Source organism: Furipterus horrens, unplaced genomic scaffold (assembly GCF_987537825.1).
Source record: "Furipterus horrens unplaced genomic scaffold, mFurHor1.1.pri manual_scaffold_6, whole genome shotgun sequence".
Taxonomy (NCBI): Eukaryota; Metazoa; Chordata; class Mammalia; order Chiroptera; family Furipteridae; genus Furipterus; species Furipterus horrens.
In genome coordinates this window covers 181,665,916-181,687,589 of record NW_028327176.1, presented here as the reverse complement: position 1 = coordinate 181,687,589, position 21,674 = coordinate 181,665,916, and the positions used below count along the sequence as shown (strand labels likewise).

The following is a 21,674-nucleotide window of genomic DNA, read 5'->3' as shown; positions in this document are numbered from 1 at the left end:
TAATTTTATTAACTAATTTCACCCCAACAATTTTTTAAAAAGCAATGAAGAAAGAACTCAACATGGGCACTTTCTGAGACAGTTAACAGTTACATCACCCAAGGTCCCAAAGTCAAGATAGAACCAGCATAACATTTTCAAGTAATTGTTTTCTAACTTAGTACTTAAAAGTGAATGTTTAAAAAAATGCAGTAATTAGCTCTGAGTATTATTTAGCTGCATGGGAATCTTCTGAAAATAAAAATTCTCCAGAGAGGAAATTTTTAAAGTTTTCTGATACTCACCGACCAGTTGCACTCTCCCTGAAGACAAAAGCATTGGATCGTCCTTTCTGACATTATTTATTGAGTCGTCTACTAGCTCTTTAATATGGTCAATTCCTACGACTTTTCCACTAGCTCCAACCTGGAAATGAGAATAATTCAATAGCTCACTGGTCTTTCTAAAGTGTCATTAAAGTGCTTCCTTATGTAAAGTCATATTCTGAAAAGAGAAATAAAGACAAACAGCTAAAGCCTCCGATTAGATTATTATTCAGTTTATTATAAATTATTTAACAAATACAACTTCCTCAACTACAACCCGCAAGTGAATAATTATATTTAAGTAACTAAAAAGCTAGAATAAGCCCTGGCTGGGTTGCTCAGTTGGTTGGAACACCGTCCCAGGCACCAAAAGGGTTGCCGGTTCGATCCCCAGTTGTGGTGCATACGACAGCAACCCATCGATGTTTTTCTCTCTCTCTCTACCTTCCTCTATAAAATCAATAAAAAAGCATATATTTGGGTGAAGATTAAAAAAAAAAAAAAAAACGCTAAAATTATAAAAACCTGTAATACTAAGAAAAATGCTCTCCTTCTTTAATTTATAATTTTTAAATCCAGGACCATGATGGAAAACTTAACTACCAGTAATATTAAGTGGTAGTTAATGCAATCATTTTTTACTTAAATTAAACCTAGAAGTGTGACTTTAAATATTATGATATTACATAACAACATTTTATGGGGATTTAAATAATTTTATAGGGATTTCTATATCTGATTCTACTGCCATTTTGTGGAAAGTATAAAATATATAAAAATATAAAATGGCCCCAGACATAAATATTAATGTTAAAAATACAACACAGTAAAGACTTTGATATCAGACTAGCTGGGCTCACATCTAAGTTTCATTACTGTTTACAGCTGTATAACCATGGCCAGCTATTCTATGACCCACATTTCTCAGCTGGAAAGTGAGGAGGGAAAGGTACGTACCTCGTAAATGATGTGAGGCTTAACTAAGAGAACACATGAAAAGCATTCGGAACACTGACTAGCATGTGCTAAATGTGTGAAAAACATTAACTTAAATTACTATAACTTTTAAAAAGAAAACTCAGAAATTTAATGACTTTTTTAAAAATAAAATTTTTCTCTGAAACCGTAAATATCTCAAGTACAGAAAATAATCTCATTAAATATTATTTCTAAGCTCTGGGGAAAAATGCCCTGACATCCCATCAACAAGGGCTTAACTTCTACAAAATAAGTAAAAAATACTGAACAGAACTATCTGAATCCTTATCATGTGCCACACTGTTCTGGATGCTTAAGATATGTCAAGGAAAAAAATCAGACAAAACTTCTACCTTCCTGGAACTTAACATGCTAGTGGTTTGCTGATTACACATTTATAGCTTGGTAAATGGATTCTAGTCCAAGATGGATTCATAAATCCCAACTTAGCTAAACGAGAACCTTCCAACCTGGTCTCCAAGGACAAGATTTTTCATAATCAACTTGATTTGATTATCTGAGCACAGATGAACCTTTCCTCAACATGCTTGAGTAAGCTTCCAGACTTATACTCTGGTAGGCACTTACCAAATAAGCCTCTGGTGATGTTAAGTTGAAGTATAATAAAGAAGGCATTTTTCTAAGAGCACTTTTCTTAATGTAAAGGAATCGCTACCCTCCTCCCTAATAAGGCTGCAGGAGTATTTAGACTCTAGACTGTATCATTTTCTGCCAGATGAGAACTTAGAAAAATATAGTCTGAGAGCTACTGCCTACCATCTTGTGATCATAAAAGAGCCCATCTGATAATGAAGCCAACATGTGGAGATAAGCAAAGCCAAACCAAAAACCACAGAGAAACCCATTGTCAATGACAAGTGATCTTCTGAATCCAGGCACACAAGAAGCCAGATACACCTTTAGATGTTTCCATTATATAAACCGAATAAATTCCCTTTTAGCTCTGCCAGTTTGGATAGAATGTTCTGTCACTTGCAAGAACAATAAAAAACCCTAGTGATATATACTTCAACTGCTTCCTTGGTAGAATTAAAAAAAAAAAAAAAAATACCCTCAGTAACTTCTCATGAAAATAATTTACAGCTAAATCATATGTAGGACATGTAGAACTATGCTTCTATTGGGGCCACAATGAAAACTAAAGGTCTTACCATTCGTGCAAAACATGCAGTAAGGATTCCACTGCCAGATCCTACATCAAGAGCTTTAGCTCCTTCATGCAACTGATCATATAGAAGTTCTAGTGCATATGCATGCTGCCAAAGAAAACAAAGGAAAATTTTTTTCAAGACTATATATACCATGGCATATAAAGTTGTCAACTTCATACCAATGTTACTACTATTGTCATGTACCAAGACAATGAAAACATATTATATAGTACTTATACCTACAGAGGAATTACATAAGAAAATTCTCATTGTTTGATTAAGTTCTTACATTTAGTTAAAATGTTTCAGTAATTTTTGATTTCCAGTGTGTGGATTTTAAAAATTTAATAAATTCAAAGTCAAAGGTTACAAAAGGATTTACGGTGAGAAGTCTCTATCCCACCCCTGTTCCAACCATTCCCATCCCCAGCCAGTTTCACTCCCTGAAGGCACCAATATTACCAGTTTCTTACGATTCCTTCCAAACATATCCATTCCATGTACCTACAAGCAAGTGCATATGTGCTCTTTCATTTATTATATCCTGAAGAAACTTTCTTATCAATATCTAAACAGCTTGTTCTTTTTTTTTAATGGCTGAAGAGCATATTTTTTTATGGATGTACTATAGTAACAAACACCCCTAATGAGAGATATTTAAGTTATATCCAATCTCCTATAACAAAAGAGATGAAATAAACTTAAAAGATATCTGTAGAATAATATAATAGTCTTATAAAATATATCTACAGGATAAATTTCTAGAAGTGGAATTGAGAGGGCCAAAGGATATATTTTTATGTTTACAGTACATATAAATAATAAATAAAATAAATCATAACGGTTATGCTTTGGACTAAACCAAGAAATAAAGCTTTCACTACTTTATCTTCTTTATAAACTTTTATTTCAGTGCTTTTCTAAAATATGAGGTTAGAACTAATAAATATTATCTTAAGAGCTGTCCTGGTATGTTCACTAAAAAATCACCAAATCCTATAGCAATAAAACATTCACTCCCAGAATTTAGTTGATAAAAATACACATCCAAGCCCTGGCTGGGTGGCTCAGTTGGTTGGAGCATCATCCTGTGCACTAAAAGGTTGTTGGTTTGAGTCCTGGTCAAGGGCACATACCTAGGCTGTGGGTTCAATCCCCAGTCAGGGTGCATATGGGAGGCAACCCAGTGAAGTTTCTCTCTCACATCAATGTTTCTCTTCCTCTTTCTCTCTCTCTCTCCCCTCTCCTCCTCCTCCCCCCTCACTCTCTCCCTTCGTCTTTCTCTAAAATCAATAAAACATGTCCTCAGGTGAGGATTTTTTAAAAAATTTTTAATTACACATTCATGAATCGATAGTAATAAGTAAATACATACATGCATCCATACATATATAAATGGAGAATAAGGGGAAATTGTTTCCAACTATTATAATAAACATAGATGAAATGACAAACTTAGAAAATCACCATTTGGCAACCATTTTAGTAACAAATGAGCCAGGTAAAAATTATAAGTGAATGCTAAAACCAGTGGATTATCATTTGAAGAATAACAGTATATTTACGTAATCTCAAAGTGTTTGCCCAAGATACTTATTACAAAGGGAAAACTCTAACTTTACAATGGCGTTCAGAAAAAAAATTCTCGGTGGAGAATCCTAGTCGACACTACCTTAATCAGATGACAAAGTTAACATCATCAATGGAACACAATGATATCACATGACATTAGCTGAAATACATTACTTCTAGGACATTCCAGGCAAAAATGCATAGCCCATATCTAATCATTAGAACACAGCAAATAAACCTAAATTTAGAGACACTCTTTAAAATAACTGGCTCGTATTCATAAAAACCTTCAAGACCATAAAAGAAAAGATTGAAGAACTGTTGCAGATTAAAGAAGACTAAGAAGATATGACAATTGAATAAAACTGCAATTTTCTTTTCCTATAAAGGACATTACTAGAGCAACTAATGAAATCTAAATAAGGTCTGTGAATTAGCCAACAGCATTGTATTAATGTTAATTTTCTGATTTTGATAATTGTACTGTGATTATTTAAGAGAATGCCCTATTTCTAAAGGTAAAAAGCATTCTGCTTGCAAATTACTCCCCAAGTTCACAAAGAAATATTATATTTCACATATATTTGTATATATGTCTATGTGTGTGTGTAGAGAGAAAGAGAAAGAGGGAGAGGAAAGGGAGAAAGAACAAAATAAAATAAGAAAAAGAAAGTAATAAAGCAAAATGATAACATTCAGGGAATACGGTAAAAGGTATATGAAAATTATTTGTATTCTTACATTCTGTAAGTCTAAAATTCTGTTAAAATAAATAAAAAGTTAATCATCAGAAACAGGTAATGTGTTCAAAATAGAGGAAAGACTGAAAACTCCCTATTTGGAAAACTAATTTAGGTGATAAAAGCCAGAATACTGGCCCTGGCTGCTGTGGCTCAGTGGATTGAGCGTTGGCCTGCGAGCCAAGTGTCGCTGGTTCGATTCCCAGTCAGGACACATGACTAGGTTGCAAGCCAGGTCCCCAGTTGGGGATGCAAGTGAGAGGCAAACACACAGTAATGTTTCTCTCCCTCTCTTTCTCTTCTCCTCTCTCTAAAAATAAATAAATAAACAAATAAATAAATTATTAAAAAAAAAAAAGCCAGAATACTAGTTACTCAATAGAAGTTGACTAGAAAAGGGCATGAGGGAACTTTGTAGGGCACAGGAAATGTTCTTTACCTTGATTTGGGGAGTCTTTACAAATATGTGCAGATGTAAACATTCATCAAGCTGTACTGTACACTTACAGTCGGCGCACTTTACTGTGTGTATATTATAACTTAATAAAATATTTTAGAAAGACTATTCCAATCACTCAAAGTATAGCTCATTATATATAGATTCTGATGTGATAAAACAGTAAGCACCATTAGGAAGTGTCCTTGAAAAGGACACATTCAGAATATAGGATATTCTATAGGATAATGAATGAGCTTTGTCAATAAATAAATGACAAAAAGAAAGGGACTGTTAACATTTTTAAAAGATTAAAGAGACTAGAAAGATGCAGCTGTATGGACCTTATTTGGATCCTGAAAAAGCAAGTCAACTGTAAAAATGTTTTTTTTTCAACACCTGGCAATCTGAACATGGATTAGATATAAGATAATATTAAGAAACACTGTTTGGTATGATGTGGTATTGTAGTTGTATTTTTGAAGTCTTTTAGATTTATGCTGAAGTATTTAGGGGCAAAATACTACATTTGAAATTTGCTTTAAAATTGTTGAGCAAAAGGAAATCATATAGATTCTTTTGCAAAGAGATTCTTGTCTAAAAAGTAAAAACCACCAACATTATGAAAAACAGTTTTGAATTAATTGTGAAAAGTACTGGATTCTACCGGTGGAATCCTGCGCGCTGTCAGAGCATAAATGACACGTGGAGTCGGGGGAGCATGGGGAGTGGGGGAGAAATGATAGCAGCGGGAAACTGGCTACAAACTAGAGGATTGACCAAATCAATAAACACATCAAGGAAAATGGAACCAGTTTTCTGTCAGAAAAAGAAAGTTAAATATGGAAAGGGAGAGAACAGGAAACCACAAAAACATACTGATATAAATAAATAAGGAACGGACATTTATGATCTCAAAGTAACCTCTCACAAGGTAATTATTAATTGCAGAAGCTGATAAAAGTAACTCTACACTCGAGAAGACTGGAGACACCACCCTAATCGAGTGAGTATATCTTTAGAAATGGGGCAAATCAAAATTGTACACTGTCTGAAAGGACTGTAATGAGCACCCAGCACCCCTTCTCTGATATTCCCACCAAAGTGGCCAAACCTGATCTAATCATAAGGAAAAGTTAAGACAACCCCCACTGAAGGCCATCACCAACATGACTGGCCTGGAATCTACAAATGGCCCAGGCCAGGAAAGTCACAGAAAGCAAAGGAACTGTCCCAGGCTGACGGAGCCAAAGGGGTGGTTCTGTGACCCTTACTCCATTGAGGACAGCATAGGGACAACCGGGAAAACTAGAAAGGAGACTGAGGATTAAATGGCAGTAATGCGCCCACGCTCATGGCCTAGTTTTGGTGGTTATATTGTGGTTATTACAGGTTATACTGCCCACTGCCTTGTTCGAAGGACATGCACCCTACGTATCAAGGGTGGTGGAAGGGGCAGCATGTCACCGACTTACTCTCAAGGAGTAGAGAAAGTTTCTTGTTATTGTACTTGCAACTTTTCTGTAAGTTTGAGATTGTTTCAAATTTTTAAGAAGTTTAACTTTATCGCCCTGGTCGGGTAGCTCAGTTGGTCAGAGAATCATCCCAACATACCATGGTTGTGGGTTCGATGTCCAGTCAGGGCACATACAAGAATCAATCAATGAATGTATCAATAAGTGGAACAACAAATTGATGTTGTTTTTTTCCCCTCTCTAATCAATAAAAAAAGATATTGAATTTAAAAAATTTTAACTTTATCTTTCATTTATGTTTCAAAATGATAGTGGGATACTATTTCCGAATGAGGTTTCTAAGGGACACATTGGATTAATTAACTTTTACTGAGGAAATTGCTGGGGATATTTTACTTACTGTTCTTAGACAAGAGGCTTAACCTGAAAGATGGAGTTTCTATGGAGAGAGAGTTTGTGTATGTTTTCCAAGTGAGATCTGCAGCTTTCACCAAATTCTTAAAACAATCATTATTCCCTAAAAGTTAATAATTTCCATTAATAAGAAAACAAGTCTCATGCTATAAGAAAATAAAAGTAACTTAAAAACCACACAAAATAACTCCTATAATACCTGACTTTTGTGAATCCAGAAATCAAAGGACTAGAAGGAACTTCTTTAAGGTAGCAATTCCCAATCGATAGGCAATACTGTCCCAACTTAATTTCAAAAAATAAACTCAAGAATTTTTTTTTCAGTACTATGTTTAAGATTTGTTTGTTTTTTAAACAGGGTACATTAAGTTATTAAAATATCATTTAGATTTAAAATGTTCAATCATAACTATTAGTATTTTCATGTTTTTATCACTATAGGTATTTTTCAGAATAACCCATGCTCATTTCTAAATCTAAAAATTAACAATTTTTTTAAAGTTTATGTTTAAATTATAAAAAATTTCAAACTCACAAAAAAACTGGAACTATAATGAACACTATATTCTCCTCATATAGAGTCACCAACTGTTTATACAGTGTGCTACCACTTTATCAAACCATCTAAAAACAGGCTATAGATATATTTCATTACTAAATACTGTAGCATGCATCTCCAAAAAAACCCCAACCAAACTAGGACATCTTCCTTTGCAGCCACATCACCATTATTATCACGCTCAAGAAAATCATCAATTTAGTATAACCCAACACATGTACCATGCTCAAACTTCCTCTTTTGCCCCCCACCCCCTGCCGTGGGTCCTTTACAGCTGTTTTTCCCCCAATCCTTCAAAGTTCATGCGCTGCATTTGCTGATCTAGAGTATTTTCCCCACCAGCTCTCCTCCATAAACCAATTCTCTCTGTTCTTCAGAATACTGACTCCTTTCAGGAGCCCTGTCTGGTTGTCCTACATCATACCCTACATTCTAGATGGATCAGTTTCCTCGTGGTTAGATTCAGATCAAAGACTTTTAGCAAAAGCACCACAAAGGGCTTGCTGGGTACCTCCCATTGTGTCACATCAGGAAGCACATAATGCTGGGCAATCTCACTACTGCATTTGCCAAGCTCAGCCACTCAGTAAATGTGGTGATCACTAGATCACTTTCTTTTCAAGGTGTATTTTTCTCTTTGTAATTGACAAGTAACATGTAGAGCAACAATTTGAAACTACATGGATATTTTGGTTTCCCAACAACCTTCCTTTTAATTGTTTTAGATTAATTGAAAATTACAAAACAGTGATTAAAATTCTATTACTTTTCACATTTATTTTTAATCCTCACCTGAGGATATATTTGATTTTTTTTCTTTTTTAAAGAGAGAAAGGGAGCAACGGAGAGAGAGAGAGAGAAACATCAATCGGTTGCCTCCTGTATGTGTCCCGACCGGGGATCGAACCTGCAACCTTTTGGTGTGCAGGATACACTAACCAGCTAAGCCACCAGCCAGGGCTCCTTTCACATTTATTAACTGGCACTCTTCTTTCTTTTTTGCCCTGTCTTGCCTTTTTTTAAAATCTCTATGGCCTTATGGATTTTTGCTTCTCAATTCATTGTGTTGCAATCCATTGTTGTCATTATCTATCATTTTCTGATTCTCAAATTGTTTCCAACGTGCCCTCTGGGAGTCTCTGCAAAGCTTTTCCTATGTCCTTCCAACATTACTCCATCAGCCTTTGAGTGCTCCCTCACTTTCCAACACTTGGTCACTTCAAGGAGCACTAATCTCTTTGGAGAGAAATGGTTCTTAGGATTCAATATCTGGATACTGAGTGTGCTCACTGCTACCAGGATGCCGTTTTAACAGTCTGCTTTTAATCTCTTGCCTACTGTATAGATCACAATTCTAATTAAGACTTTGGAAAATATCCCAGGGTCATAGTTACTTCCAAGACTGTGATTTTAAGGTTCATTAAACGTAGATGATATTTGTCTTTGGCACTCAATTTCTGTTTCTCTTTGAATACTTTTAAGATCTACACAATAAATGATATAAGATCATAACTGCTTGTCCATATAATACAATTAATACTACTTTATTCTACTAACATTCTTCTTCAGCAGGCATCAAAGGACACCATACGTTTCTTGTTTGTACGTGTTTGCATAGATATAGACTAGACACACACACACACATTTTCCTCGCCTGAGGACATCTTTTCATTGCTTCTAGGGAGAAAGGAAGAAAGAGGGGAAGAGAGAAAAACACTGATGCAAGAGAGAAGCATCCCATACACATCTGGACATTTCTCCAAAGGAGATATACCAGTGGTCAAAAACACATGAAAAGATTCTCAGCATCATTATCATTAGGAAAATGCAAATCAAAACCATAATGAAATACCACTTCACAGCTACAGCGATGGGTAAAACAAATAAAACATACAATAGCAGGTGTTGACAAGGAAGTAGAGAAATTAGAACCTTTATGCATTGTTGATGGGATTGTAAAAAGGTGCAGCAACCTTGGGAAACACTTTGATAACTCCTCAAAACATTAAACACAGAATTACCATATTCCATGTCATATTTCAAGTATACAAGTATACCCAAGAGAACTGAAACTATATGCATATACAAAAACCTATACATTTATGTTCATACATTCTAGCTACTATGATTAATGTTACTGTAAATATTAATGTTGTATAGCCATAAAATGTAATAACATTTGGCAATAGAAATTAAATATAATCCATGACACAACACAGATAAACCTTGAAAATATTGTGCAAAATATAAAAAGCCAGTCACAAAAGGCTATCTAGTGTATAATTCTATTTATGTGAAATGTCTAGAATTGACAAAGAAACAAAGACAGCTTAGTCGTCATCAGGACCTGGACAGAATGAGGGATGAGAACGGACAGCTACTGGGTGCAGGGTTCCTTCCTGAGGTGATGAAAATGTTCTGATATTAGATAGCAGTGATGTCGGCACAACTCTGGAACAGACTAAAATCCATAGAACCGCATACTTTAAGTGGGTGAATTTTACAGTATGTGAATTATATATTAGTAAAGCTTGTATTTATAACTCATGCAGTATTTCCCTTGACATCTAAAAATATACTCCTCCAGTCAATTCCCCAAACAGGCTGCATACCAATTCTTCAAAAACACTTTTAGGATTAAGGGAATGTTTCTACATAAGTCTTTCATTTTAAGTAGTAGTCCAAACTGCCTGCAGGAATTTTAAGATTATAACATTTTTAAAAAATCATTAATTTCTTTGAATAGGTAATGCAGAAAAAAGCCATTTCTATTCCATGATTTAAAAAAAAAAAACAAAGAAAATGATAACATTTAGAGAGTATAAGTAGATCTCACTTCCACTCCTAGCCCTCCTCTATGATACATCATCTAACTCCCTTAGAAGAAATCTTTTTTATTGTTTATGCCTATAGAAAGACACACGTGTGTTCATTTGCATATATTTGATTTTTGTATATTAAATACTCTAAATATACTTCCGCGCTCTACTTTTATACTTAATGTTTCCTGAAGATACTGCTATATTTATACTCACAGAGCTTCCTCCTTTAAAAGTTTCACAATATTTCACTGTATGGATAGACTATAATGTATTAACCACCCACTATTAGTGGATTAGTGATTATTGTATTGTTCTTTTTTATTATTATAAATAATGTGCCAATGACTATGTTTAAGTCATTTCACACTTGTACAAATATACTATGGTAGTATAAGTATCTTGAAATAAAACTGGAGAGTCTAAGGTATATTTCCCATTTAATAGGTATTGCCAAATTGCTTTCCAACACTATCAACATACTCTCCCACCAAAAAAAGTATGTGACTGACAGTTTCCCCCTTCCAATACAAAGTATCAAATTAAAAAAAAAATACAGTTGACATTCAATATTATATTACTTCCAGGTATAGAGCATAGTGGTTAGACATTTATATAACTTATTAAGTGATCCCCTCGATATCAAGGTATCAAACTTTTTAATCTCTGGCGATCTATCTGGTAGTTAAAAAATGGCATTTCCCTGTAGCACTAATTTGCAATTTACTAAAGAGAAGTGAAAATAACATCTTTTCATTTGGGTAAATGCCAATCTCATTTTATTGCATGTTACCCATTTTCTTTTGGGCTTACTGATCTTTTATTTCTTAATCTTCAGGAATCACATATACACATATATATGTATATATAGGAATTTGTACTATGCTGTCTTAGGTATTACAGATATTTCCCTTAGTTTTTCTTCTTTTAATTTGGTTTATTTTCTCTGTATAAATCCCAAATTTTTATGTTTCAAAACACATCAGTTTTATTTTAATGTCAATTTTTTAATCGCTTCTTAGTCTTTTTTCATGTTTTAAAAAGTCATTTCTATTCAACGTTTATAAATAATTTTCCTATTTTTTTCTTCTAGTATAATTAACAACTTACTATGAATGTACATATAGAATGTATTTTAGTGTAAAGAAAGCTCTAAGTTTTAAATAAGAGCTTCTCCAACCCAAAATACTTGCAAAGATTCAGAAAAGTATTTTTTCACCAAAATCAACAAAGTACTTATACAAATAACTAACATTTAAATGACACAAAAATTTCCAGCAGATTAAAATACTAGATAACTTAAAATAGGTCCCTCTGAACATTATACAGCTTCAGAGCTGCTATACTTGACCGATCCCTAGTAAATTTTCCACATAAAATCTGAAATTAATATTCAGATTGAAATTCCTATACATGTCCATTACTTGAAGTATTCTCTTCCTTAATTAAGTCATCACTGTATAGCCTTTTATATCCAATTTTTACATGATTTAGATACTAATGACAACCACCAAAAACTTTAATGACAGTTTCTATCAAGAAGAGTTCCTTCTATATAACCAGAATTTAAAAATTTCTTTAAACCATTTTTAGTAAAGAAAACGATCTTAAAGGGAAAGTGTGGTCCTGTGATCCATTAGTACACCTAAATGACACAAGTTAACTTACCATGTGTGGAGCACTGATTGTCGCTTGGAAACCTGCAAAAGAAGAAGAGAACTACTAATATACTCATCCATAAAAACATAGCAAATACTCCATGAAATTCCTTTTCTAACATCCATTTTTATGACCGCAAGAAAATAAAACTTTATTTGTACTTTAGAGTAATGTCATGCAGTGGTTAAATCAGGAAATCCAATCCTGCCAACGGCTCCTGTGCTCATCTACTACAACAGGTCCACTACTTTTGAAAGACTTCTTCTCCTGTATAGTTGGCTAAGAAAGGAAGAATTTCAATAAGTTGGTAAATATATGACTTGTTTTCACTTCAGACTTATAAAAAAAAATAAGCTTCCATATCTAATAGGTATGCAAAATCTTTGTAAAATTAAATTGTTTCATATGCCTGACAACTAGAGCAACCATCAATCAAAGTAGCTTAAGAAACTAATAAACTACTTCAATTTCCCCTTTATACTAACACTTAATGGAAATTCACACAATCCTTTCTTAGTTTTTAGCTTTTAATTTTTTTCTTCCAAGGTTGCTTCCTCAAAATTTATTTACCTGCTTCTGCATCTGAAGCAATTTTCACTGAGCGGTGGTAGCAGGTGCCTTCGGGGTTCAGAAGCCCCCTGGGATCTTCTCTGCTGACTGTTATAGTGCTTCAAAAGAAGAAAGCATGGCAGCTGGCCGACAGAATCCTGAGGCACTTCTAAGCCTCAAAGGCGCCCACTGCCAAGGCTCAGCAGTTCAGCAAAAAACCTGCTTCAGGAGAAGGAGTTAAATATGGACTTTCTAAAATCAAGCACAAGTCAAAAAATTCATGGCAAGTGGAGGAGAGAAGTTGGTAATAACGGAAGTACAATTACTCCCTTTAGTACTGATTTTTTAAATTGATGCTAATGCAAAAAAATCTTAGTCAACATTAAGGACCCTAAAACATCTCAGCACTCAGGTTAAACTGTAGATTTGCATGAAAAAAATTTTAAGTTATATATTAGAGAAAATGAAAGATACTTCTAACATATAACATTATATTTAGAAGGCATATAATTCAAATCAACATGGTAATAATAAATATCTGTGTCCCAGTCAATTCTTACTTACAGAAATTATAAATGAGTAAGAAATGTAGTATTTTCAGAAATCCAAAGCTTACCTATTGATTGTGGAGAATCCATATAAGGGTTGCACTTTGCATAATGGGAGCGGTCAGTAGCCAGCATTACTTCAAATACTTTTTCTGTCTTGATGATTCCATTTTCTGAAACGAATAAGGCAAATATTTTCAGCTGGGAGTAAGATGATCAGATGTATTTTAGGACAATTATTCTGGCTGCCTGAGGAGACTGGACTGGAAGAGAACAAGACTGGAAGTTGTTGCAATGGCCCAGGTAATCACGATCTGACCTTCAATAATGACAGTAAGAATGAAGTAGGAGCATCTGAGACATGTTTGATAGGTAATAGGGTGAAGCAAAAGTAGGTTTCTAGTTGTTTGTATGGACAATAATACAATAATTAATAAATAATAATACAAGAATAAACTCTGGGCCCTGGTTCATTGGGTGGAGCACCAGCCTGTAAACCAAAAGGTCATAGAATTGATTCTCCGTCAGGGCACACGCCTGGACTACGGGCCAGGTCCCCAGTTGTGGGTGTGTGAGAGGCAACCACACATTGATTTTCTCTCCCTCTCTTTCCCAGCCCCCTCTTTAAAAGTAAATAAATAAGATAAAATAAAAACACTGGAGAAGCATCAAAGTTAAGGAGCAAAAGGATAAGTAACATACGCAGGGGCCATGGACCACGGAAGTAGAGATATTCTGTGGTTACCTGACACATGGATCTGGGGCTCAGGAAAGAGGTGTAGGACAGAGATCCAGATTTCTAGTTACACAGATGGCACCTGGAGCAACAGAAGCGAATTAAAGTGGCCAGAGGAGATCGCATAGAGAAGAAAAGCAAACACAAGCATTTAACAGATACACAAAGGAAGCAGAGCCTTTAAAGATTACGAAAAGAAGCAACCACGGAGTTGGATGAAAATCAAGCAGATAAACTGACAGAGTTCAAGACAAACAGTTTTTCAGAAAGTAAAGCAAGCGTATATATTTGGCTCTCCCAACTACCAATTCTTTAAGATTAAACAGAGTGTGCTAAACTTCAATAACCCTCATGGGACCATGCATATAGCTCGTTTTTCAGAAAGCCCTTATTAACTCAATATATATTTATTGACTGTCTAATACATACCCCACACAGTGCTATATGCTAAGGATTCTAAGAATAAACAAGATAGCATAGTTCCTGTATTCACAGATCTAAGACCTGTAAGATTAAATGTATCAACTTGACTTTAACAAACCAGAAATAAATTTTTAAACCAAAACAGGATTTGTAAAATCACTGCCTTTTACAATATAATTGGGTCAATGATATGGTATGAAGCTATACCTTAGAAAAGCTTTTTATAAAAAGAAAAAATTAGTGGGATTAGAGCTAGCAACCAAGAGAAGCACTATTTATGGGGGACAATCAAATAAACAGGGTAAGGATGGTGCCTCTTGACGTAGCAATGAAGTAAAAGAAGGAAGAAAATTAAGGGTCCTGCAGAAACCAAGGAGCAAGAAGATATGCCAGCTCCCCCCATTTTCCCGCCACTACTATCCTCCATCATCCATTAAAGAAACTGCAAGTCACTGTACTGACAAAAGTTACTCTTGAACTGTAAAAATAGGAAAAAGAAGAAAAAAATTAAACTCCTAGAAACAAAAATTAAACTACTAGAAACAAAAGACAAATAAAAACATTTCAGCTGATTAAAAAAATCCAATATTTAAAAATATATTCTAAGAAAACTTAGCAGAAAGTAAGTATTGAATAACAGTATTCCCAGAAATAATCAACTTCAAGACATCCACCAATATAACTATCAGACTTTCAAGGCAAAAAAAAAAATTCTTCAGAGTCTCAAGGCAAAGATTAAATTACCAATTAGGGATAAAAAAATTAGGCAGTCTGGTTTCTTATGGTTTCAACAGTCAACACTGAAAGAAAAGCAAGAATGACTGAATTTTCAAGAAATTCAGGGAATGCGCACGTGAACAATAAAAAGGAGTAAACTACTGATACACCCAACAATAGGGATGAATCTCAAGAGCACTAATCTCGGTGAAAGAAGCCAGACAAGAAGACTACACTTTGTATGACCCCAATCATATCAAATTCTAGAAAAGTCAAAACTACAGTGGAAGAAAGCTGATCTGTCGTTGCTAAGGGTTAGGGATTAAAAATAGGAGACTAATTGCAAAGGGGTATGAGGGAACTCATGGGTGAAAGAAATGTTCTGTATCAGATATCAGCAAACATCTGTAAAGGTCCAAACAATAAATAGTTTAGGCTTTGCAGGCCATATAGTCTCCATTGCAACTACTCAACTCTCCAACGTGTAAGAACAGCCATAGACAATGTTATATGAAAGGATGTGGCTGCATTAAAATGAACCTTTATTTCCAAAAGTAGGCAGCAGACCAGATTTAGCTTGCGGGATGTAGTCTGTTGACCCTTGTTCCATTATTATTAGGGTGGTAGTTAAGACTATACTCATTTGTCAAATTTTTCAAATAGTACCGTTAAAAGCTGTTGAATCTTCATGTAAACTATACCTGAATAAAGCTGATTTCTTTAAAGTGTAAAGCAAGGATTTTATATACAGCCAAGCTGCCCTTCAAATGTCAAGGTTATAGGAAAAAAACACATTTTGCATGTCTAAGAGCTAAAGGAATACTGTACACATGCGCTCTTCCTAAAGAACCTTCCAGGGGATGTGCTTCATCTAACCAACAGATAACTGGAGATACATCAGCGAACGACACATATGCAATTGCACAGCAAAGGCTAAAATAAGGGAGGAGACATGGCTGGAATAGTAATACTGAAATGTTATCGATTCTGACAAAGTCGAAAGAATGAAACTATAAACAATGGGAGGAGAAAAAGAACAAAAGTAGAATTAGAACACTGTCATACACATTCTAATCAAAGGACACCATTTAACACTGACTGACTAGATGGTAAACAGTTAAGAAAAAGGTGGGTGAAAGACACTACAAAGGATAAAAATACAAACCCTGCAAATAACAGAGTATTTTTAAAAATCAGCAAACAAGGCAGGCATACCAAATAGAGAAACATTATAAATAGTCATAAGCTGGCAAAGATAAACATATCATGTTTCCATTTTTAAATATTACAAGTTTTAGATAAAGTAACCCAAACAGAAAATGTTATTGGGTTCGTCAAAAAGTCCAAATACTTTATTAATTTGGATATTCTGAGTATGCTGGCTCTCTCCTGCGTGGTATAACATTGATTGTTTTCAATTTAATGTCTTGATTTGATCACTATCAACTCCAACTGATCTACCTAACCATGAAGCATCAAGCTACCTGAAAGATTATTGAAATAAAACAGTGAAAACATTTTTTTTAAGTTTTAAATCAGAGTAATAATAGATATCATTTACTAAATATTAACCATGTGACAGACAAAATCCTAAGCATATTATTACATATACTATCTCTTTTAAGATATGAACTTACAGACTATGAACTATGAAACAATCTTATGTTGTCTCTAACAATGTTATAAAGCAAGCATTATTATTACTCCATTTTACAGATGATGAAATTGAGTTTAGACAACAATTAAGCTGTTCAAAATGACAGAGCAAATTAAGGGGTAAGGGCCATTCAAAATGAGATATTAGATTCCTACTGACTACTTCGCTGTACTGCTACTGACATTCAAATAGCTCAATGACTTCTACTAATCCATTTCCCAAAATAATTCTCGAGTGGTTCATTAGCCCTGAATCCAATTCAAATTCCAGAGAGGTAATTCCTGTCACCGGGGCCTCAGAAGCCGTGAAGTCTAACTTCATACATCAGTGCCAGGGTCTCTACTTGAAGGCTTCCACCTCCCTGTATTAAGATGAAATCTCCCTCTTTATAACTCATTTCCAAGAACCCTTAGTGCTGCTCTCTCTCTGAAGCCACAAAGAATACATGGAATTTTCTATCCAGCCAACCTTTTTTACACATCTAAAGACATATCACCAACACTTCGAGGCTTATCTTTTTCAGGTGAAGCAGTCTCTCTGAACAATTCCAATATTCATTCATTCATTCATTCTTGTCTAGATGGATACTTGAAGTTGATATCTAAAAGCAAACATATTGCTTCAAGCATATTCTAAAAATCAAAGTAAATTATACAGATTACTTCCTTTAAGCTAGATAATATACTTCTATCAAACTCATGGGAGTTTCTTTTACTGCTTTCTTAATCTATAGAGGTATATGGAATTTACTAAAAACCCTAAATGGTTTTTAAAAGCGTGTCACTAGTTATTTACTAAAAAGCTGAACACATCAAGACTCAGAATAAGCTCTATTAGGCCATTGTCAGGTGTTTTCCAATATTTTCACCACAATGTTCTTATTATTTATTTTTGCCCACAACTCCATATTTTGAAAGATGACTAAACCAAGCTACACTTACTAAGTTATGAAATAATTCTCCCATTTTTTGTAATCTGACATATATAACAGCCAGTGAGTGCCCTGAAATATTTCTGGCAAACAGCAAAGTAATTTTCAGTCTCACGTTATGTGTATAGCCTTAATTATGAGTAAACGTGCAATTATCGTTAGGCTTTCTGAAAGAGCGAACAGCTTTGGAACCACTCATACCGAATCTTCCTGTGCCTGAGGGACCAAGGATCCTAATTAAATAATTATAAGAATGGCTAATGTTGGCCCAAATATGCAATTGATCCAAATGAGAAGTTGGTATGAGTCAAAAGGAAAATGCAACAGAATGCAGGCTATAAGCCAAATAATAAAACACCTAAAAAAATTAGAGCCATGTTAAGAAGGTATCCGTTCATTTTATCTTGAGGGGTGAGGAAGGGTGCAGAAGGAAACAAATTCCAAAAAACTCACAAAAATACTACACAACGGTCATGATTTAGATACAAAGGTGATGAAAATATGGCATAATTTTAAGCAACTGATGAAGTGTAAAAAGAGAAAAAAATATCTGACTATTCCTCTTCAACAGTAGATGGGCCTGTTATATTAAACAACGATAGCAGGGAATATAAACTCATAGCACACCCGGGTATATAGCTCAACAGTGTTGACACAGTCATATAATTAATGATGGTTATTGATTTTCAACAAAGTGCAAAAGATTTACTTACTGCTCAGAACAAAAAGTAAATGTTAACTTTGAGAGTGTAAAACCTGTCAATTAATTAGTTGGAAAACGAGAGGGAGAGCTTCCTAACATCCTTTCTTACAAAGAGGAGGGGTTAAGACGAAGCGTCAGTTTATAAATTATGCAACAGGATATTGAGGTTAAAGTATATTACTGAGAGTTACAAACATAACCATAAAAGAGGAAGCAAAACTTATGATAGGAGTATAACTATATGGGGAGGGTATAAATACTCATCCATCTTAGTAGGTCAGCAGATTATGTCTAAAGTTGATAAAACAAAAAAAAAAGCAGCTTAAGCCTATGATTTAGAGATATAAAGATCATCACAAGAACCAAAAACAGAGTTAAAAACAGTTCACTCTAGGGGGGTGGGCAGGGCAGGAGAGAGCAACGGGGGGAAAAATTGGGACAACTGTAAAAAAACAACAATAAAAAAATAGATAATAAAAAAATGGTTCATTCTAGACAATGAGTTTGGGGGTGAGAAAGAACACAGCTCATAATCATTATTTTTCATCATAAGCCCCTCTGTACTATTTTATCTTCTAACAGTATACATATATTACTTAAATAAAAATTAATCTTTTCAATTTTCCTAACCTCGTTATCATAGATAGTATGTAAATAGCAAGATGTATGTCTGGCAGGGACTCCTTTTCTTTCTTTCATGGTGGTAGAATTTTAATTGGGTGCATTATCTAGTTACGTATTTGTCTTCCAATTAAGTTCTTGTCAATGGAACTGATGCAGAAGTTATGTATGCAATTTCCACATCACACCATTGTTAAAAGAAACGAGGTTGTTCTCTTTCCTCACTTTTATCCCCACCAGCTGAAACATGAAAATGAGAGAAGTAAACCACCTTCAACCTTATAGACGAGGGAAAGACTTTAGGAAGTGCAACAGCAGAGATGCAGCCCTGGTCCTCAACACCATGGAACCATCATATTAGCCCTGAACTGCTTACACTTGGATTGTTACAGGATAAAGAAACGGATTTTGTTCAGGCTATTGTTATTTATTTTTATTGATGAGAGAGAGAAGAGAGAGAGAGATTGATTTGTTGTTCCACTTATTTATGCATTCATTGGTGGATGTGCCCTGACAGGGGATTGAACCGACAACCCTGGCTTTGCGGGGCAACACTCTTACCAATTGAGCTATTGGCCAGGGCAAGCTATTGTTATTTTAGTCTTTGTTCTAGCAGCCAAACAGGTGCCCTAATGCACAGAGTATATGAAGAGGAAAATGAGATCAGTCTGAAGAACAGGACTAGAGTTGGAGCATGGGAGTAGGTTGTGTAAGTCCTTAAAGAGGCCCGAAAACTAAGCAAAAGGTGTTTACGCTTTATACAGTAAGTGATAAGAAGCCTGGGCAGGAAAGTGACATACTAGAAAGTAGTACACTGGGAAAAGCAGTATAATGTGTAGAAAGGATCTCAGGGGAGGAGAGTTGAAAGTGTGACGACCAATCAGAAACTTGCAGGTATATCACTAAAAACCTAGGCTAGGAGAGTATCAGTGAAAATACAGTAAAAGGGATGGCTATGAAAGGCCACCTGCAAGAACACTATAACAGGTCCTCGAATACCATGATTTCATTAAACATCATTCCATTGTAACACTGATGAGAAAAAAAAAATCAATTCCTGGCTGAGGCCACTGTCTGTGTGGAGTTTGCATGTTCTCCCCATGTTTGGATGGGTTTTCCTGGGTACTCCGGTTTCCCCCCACATCCCAAAGATGTGCACATCAGGTTCACGGGCATGCCCATCGTCCCAGTCTTGGTGGGTGTGGGCGTGTATGCACCCTGTGACGGAAGGGCATCTCGTCCAGGATGGTGTCTGGCCTTGCTCCCTGAGCTGCCAGGGGAGGCTCCAGCCACCCAGGACATTGAACTGGAAGAAGCACACTATAAAATAATGATCTTGTTTTTATGAATCTTTCTTAAATATATGTATAGCTCACATTTATCTCAATGTTGAATAGGGAAGTGTTTTGAGTCTTTATTTAGAAGTTTGGTGATGTTTTTGTGAACAGAAATATTCCACAGAACTTCATTCTAGTTTATATCAATTATGGTAAAGTTGGTTTCATTATATGTTGTTTTACTTAAAGTTGCAGTTTCCAAGAACCTGTGGATGATGTTAAGTGAGGAGTTATTGTACTAAGTTAATTTGGTGACAGTCTGAAAGAATCGGCGCGTACTCCAAGACTTTTGATGCGGGAGAACAGAATGATGAAGGCAACCCTGGCGGAGGCGAAAAGGAGGGGCCTGTGGTGGCATGATGCACTAAAAACACAGGTGGAGAAACGTCCTCTACGCTTGTTACAAAGTTACCCCAGTAAAAGAAATATTACCTTATTAGATTAGATTAGTTTGTATGACTTGAACAGTTGTTAAACGTCTAGTCTACATTTCTTCTCAACTATCAATATATGAGGAAAAACAGTAAGGAACAAAACAGTCAATTTTACTTCCCATCTAGAACCATTAGGTGGAGGAGGCTTGAGATACTCAATACAGAAAGTTGGAAAGGCACTAAGTCTTAAATTCACACTATAATCAAAGAAAATTTTTATGTGACAGCAAGTAATGATAAAGCATATCATCTAAGTCCCAGATATTATTTTTTTTTAATGCATCTTTTTCTAAATTGCTATCATTCTTAGTACAAAAGTGAATATAGGACTTCCGGTCAAGATGGTGGCTTAGGCAGACATGGCTGCCTCTTCGCATAACCACATCAAAATTACAACTAATGCCCTGGCTGGGTAGCTCAGTTGGTTGGAGCATCATCCTGAGATGCCAAGATTGTGAGTTCAATCCCCATCCAGTCAGGGAACACACAAGATTCAACCAATGAATGCATGAATAAGTGGAACAACAAATCAATGTTTGCCTCTCTCCCCCCCCCCCCCGTCTCTCTCTGTAAAAATCAATCAATAAATTAAAATTTTTTAAATTACAACTAAAATATAGAGGGCTTCCAGCCAAGATGGAGGCATAGATGGACATGCTCCACCTCCTCACACAACTATTAAGATTAAAACTACCCCTCCAAAAAGAAAACAAACAGAACTCCCAGAAAATTGAACTGTATGGAAGCCCAACAACCAAAGATTTAAACAGGAAGTATCCATCCAGACAGGTAGGAGGGGCAGAGCCGGGGAGCCAGGCTGAGAGGATGCTGTGTAGCAGTGGCAGCAAGGCAGTGGCTGTGGCCAGCAGAACAAGGGGTCCCACATCAT

The 21,674-nt window shown here is 35.3% G+C and overlaps 1 protein-coding gene across 1 annotated transcript in view; it reads right to left on the bottom strand.

The window, feature by feature from the left end:
- Positions 1-21,674, bottom strand: part of PCMT1 (protein-L-isoaspartate (D-aspartate) O-methyltransferase) — a 49,651-nt gene that overhangs the window by 17,781 nt on the left and 10,196 nt on the right. The window contains exons 2-5 of the mRNA XM_090279972.1: positions 13,295-13,399; positions 12,139-12,170; positions 2,456-2,560; positions 285-405 (exon numbers count right to left, since the gene is read on the bottom strand). Of these exons, the coding sequence (XP_090136098.1) occupies positions 285-405; positions 2,456-2,560; positions 12,139-12,170; positions 13,295-13,399 (363 nt within the window). The remainder of the gene's footprint in view (positions 1-284; positions 406-2,455; positions 2,561-12,138; positions 12,171-13,294; positions 13,400-21,674) is intronic.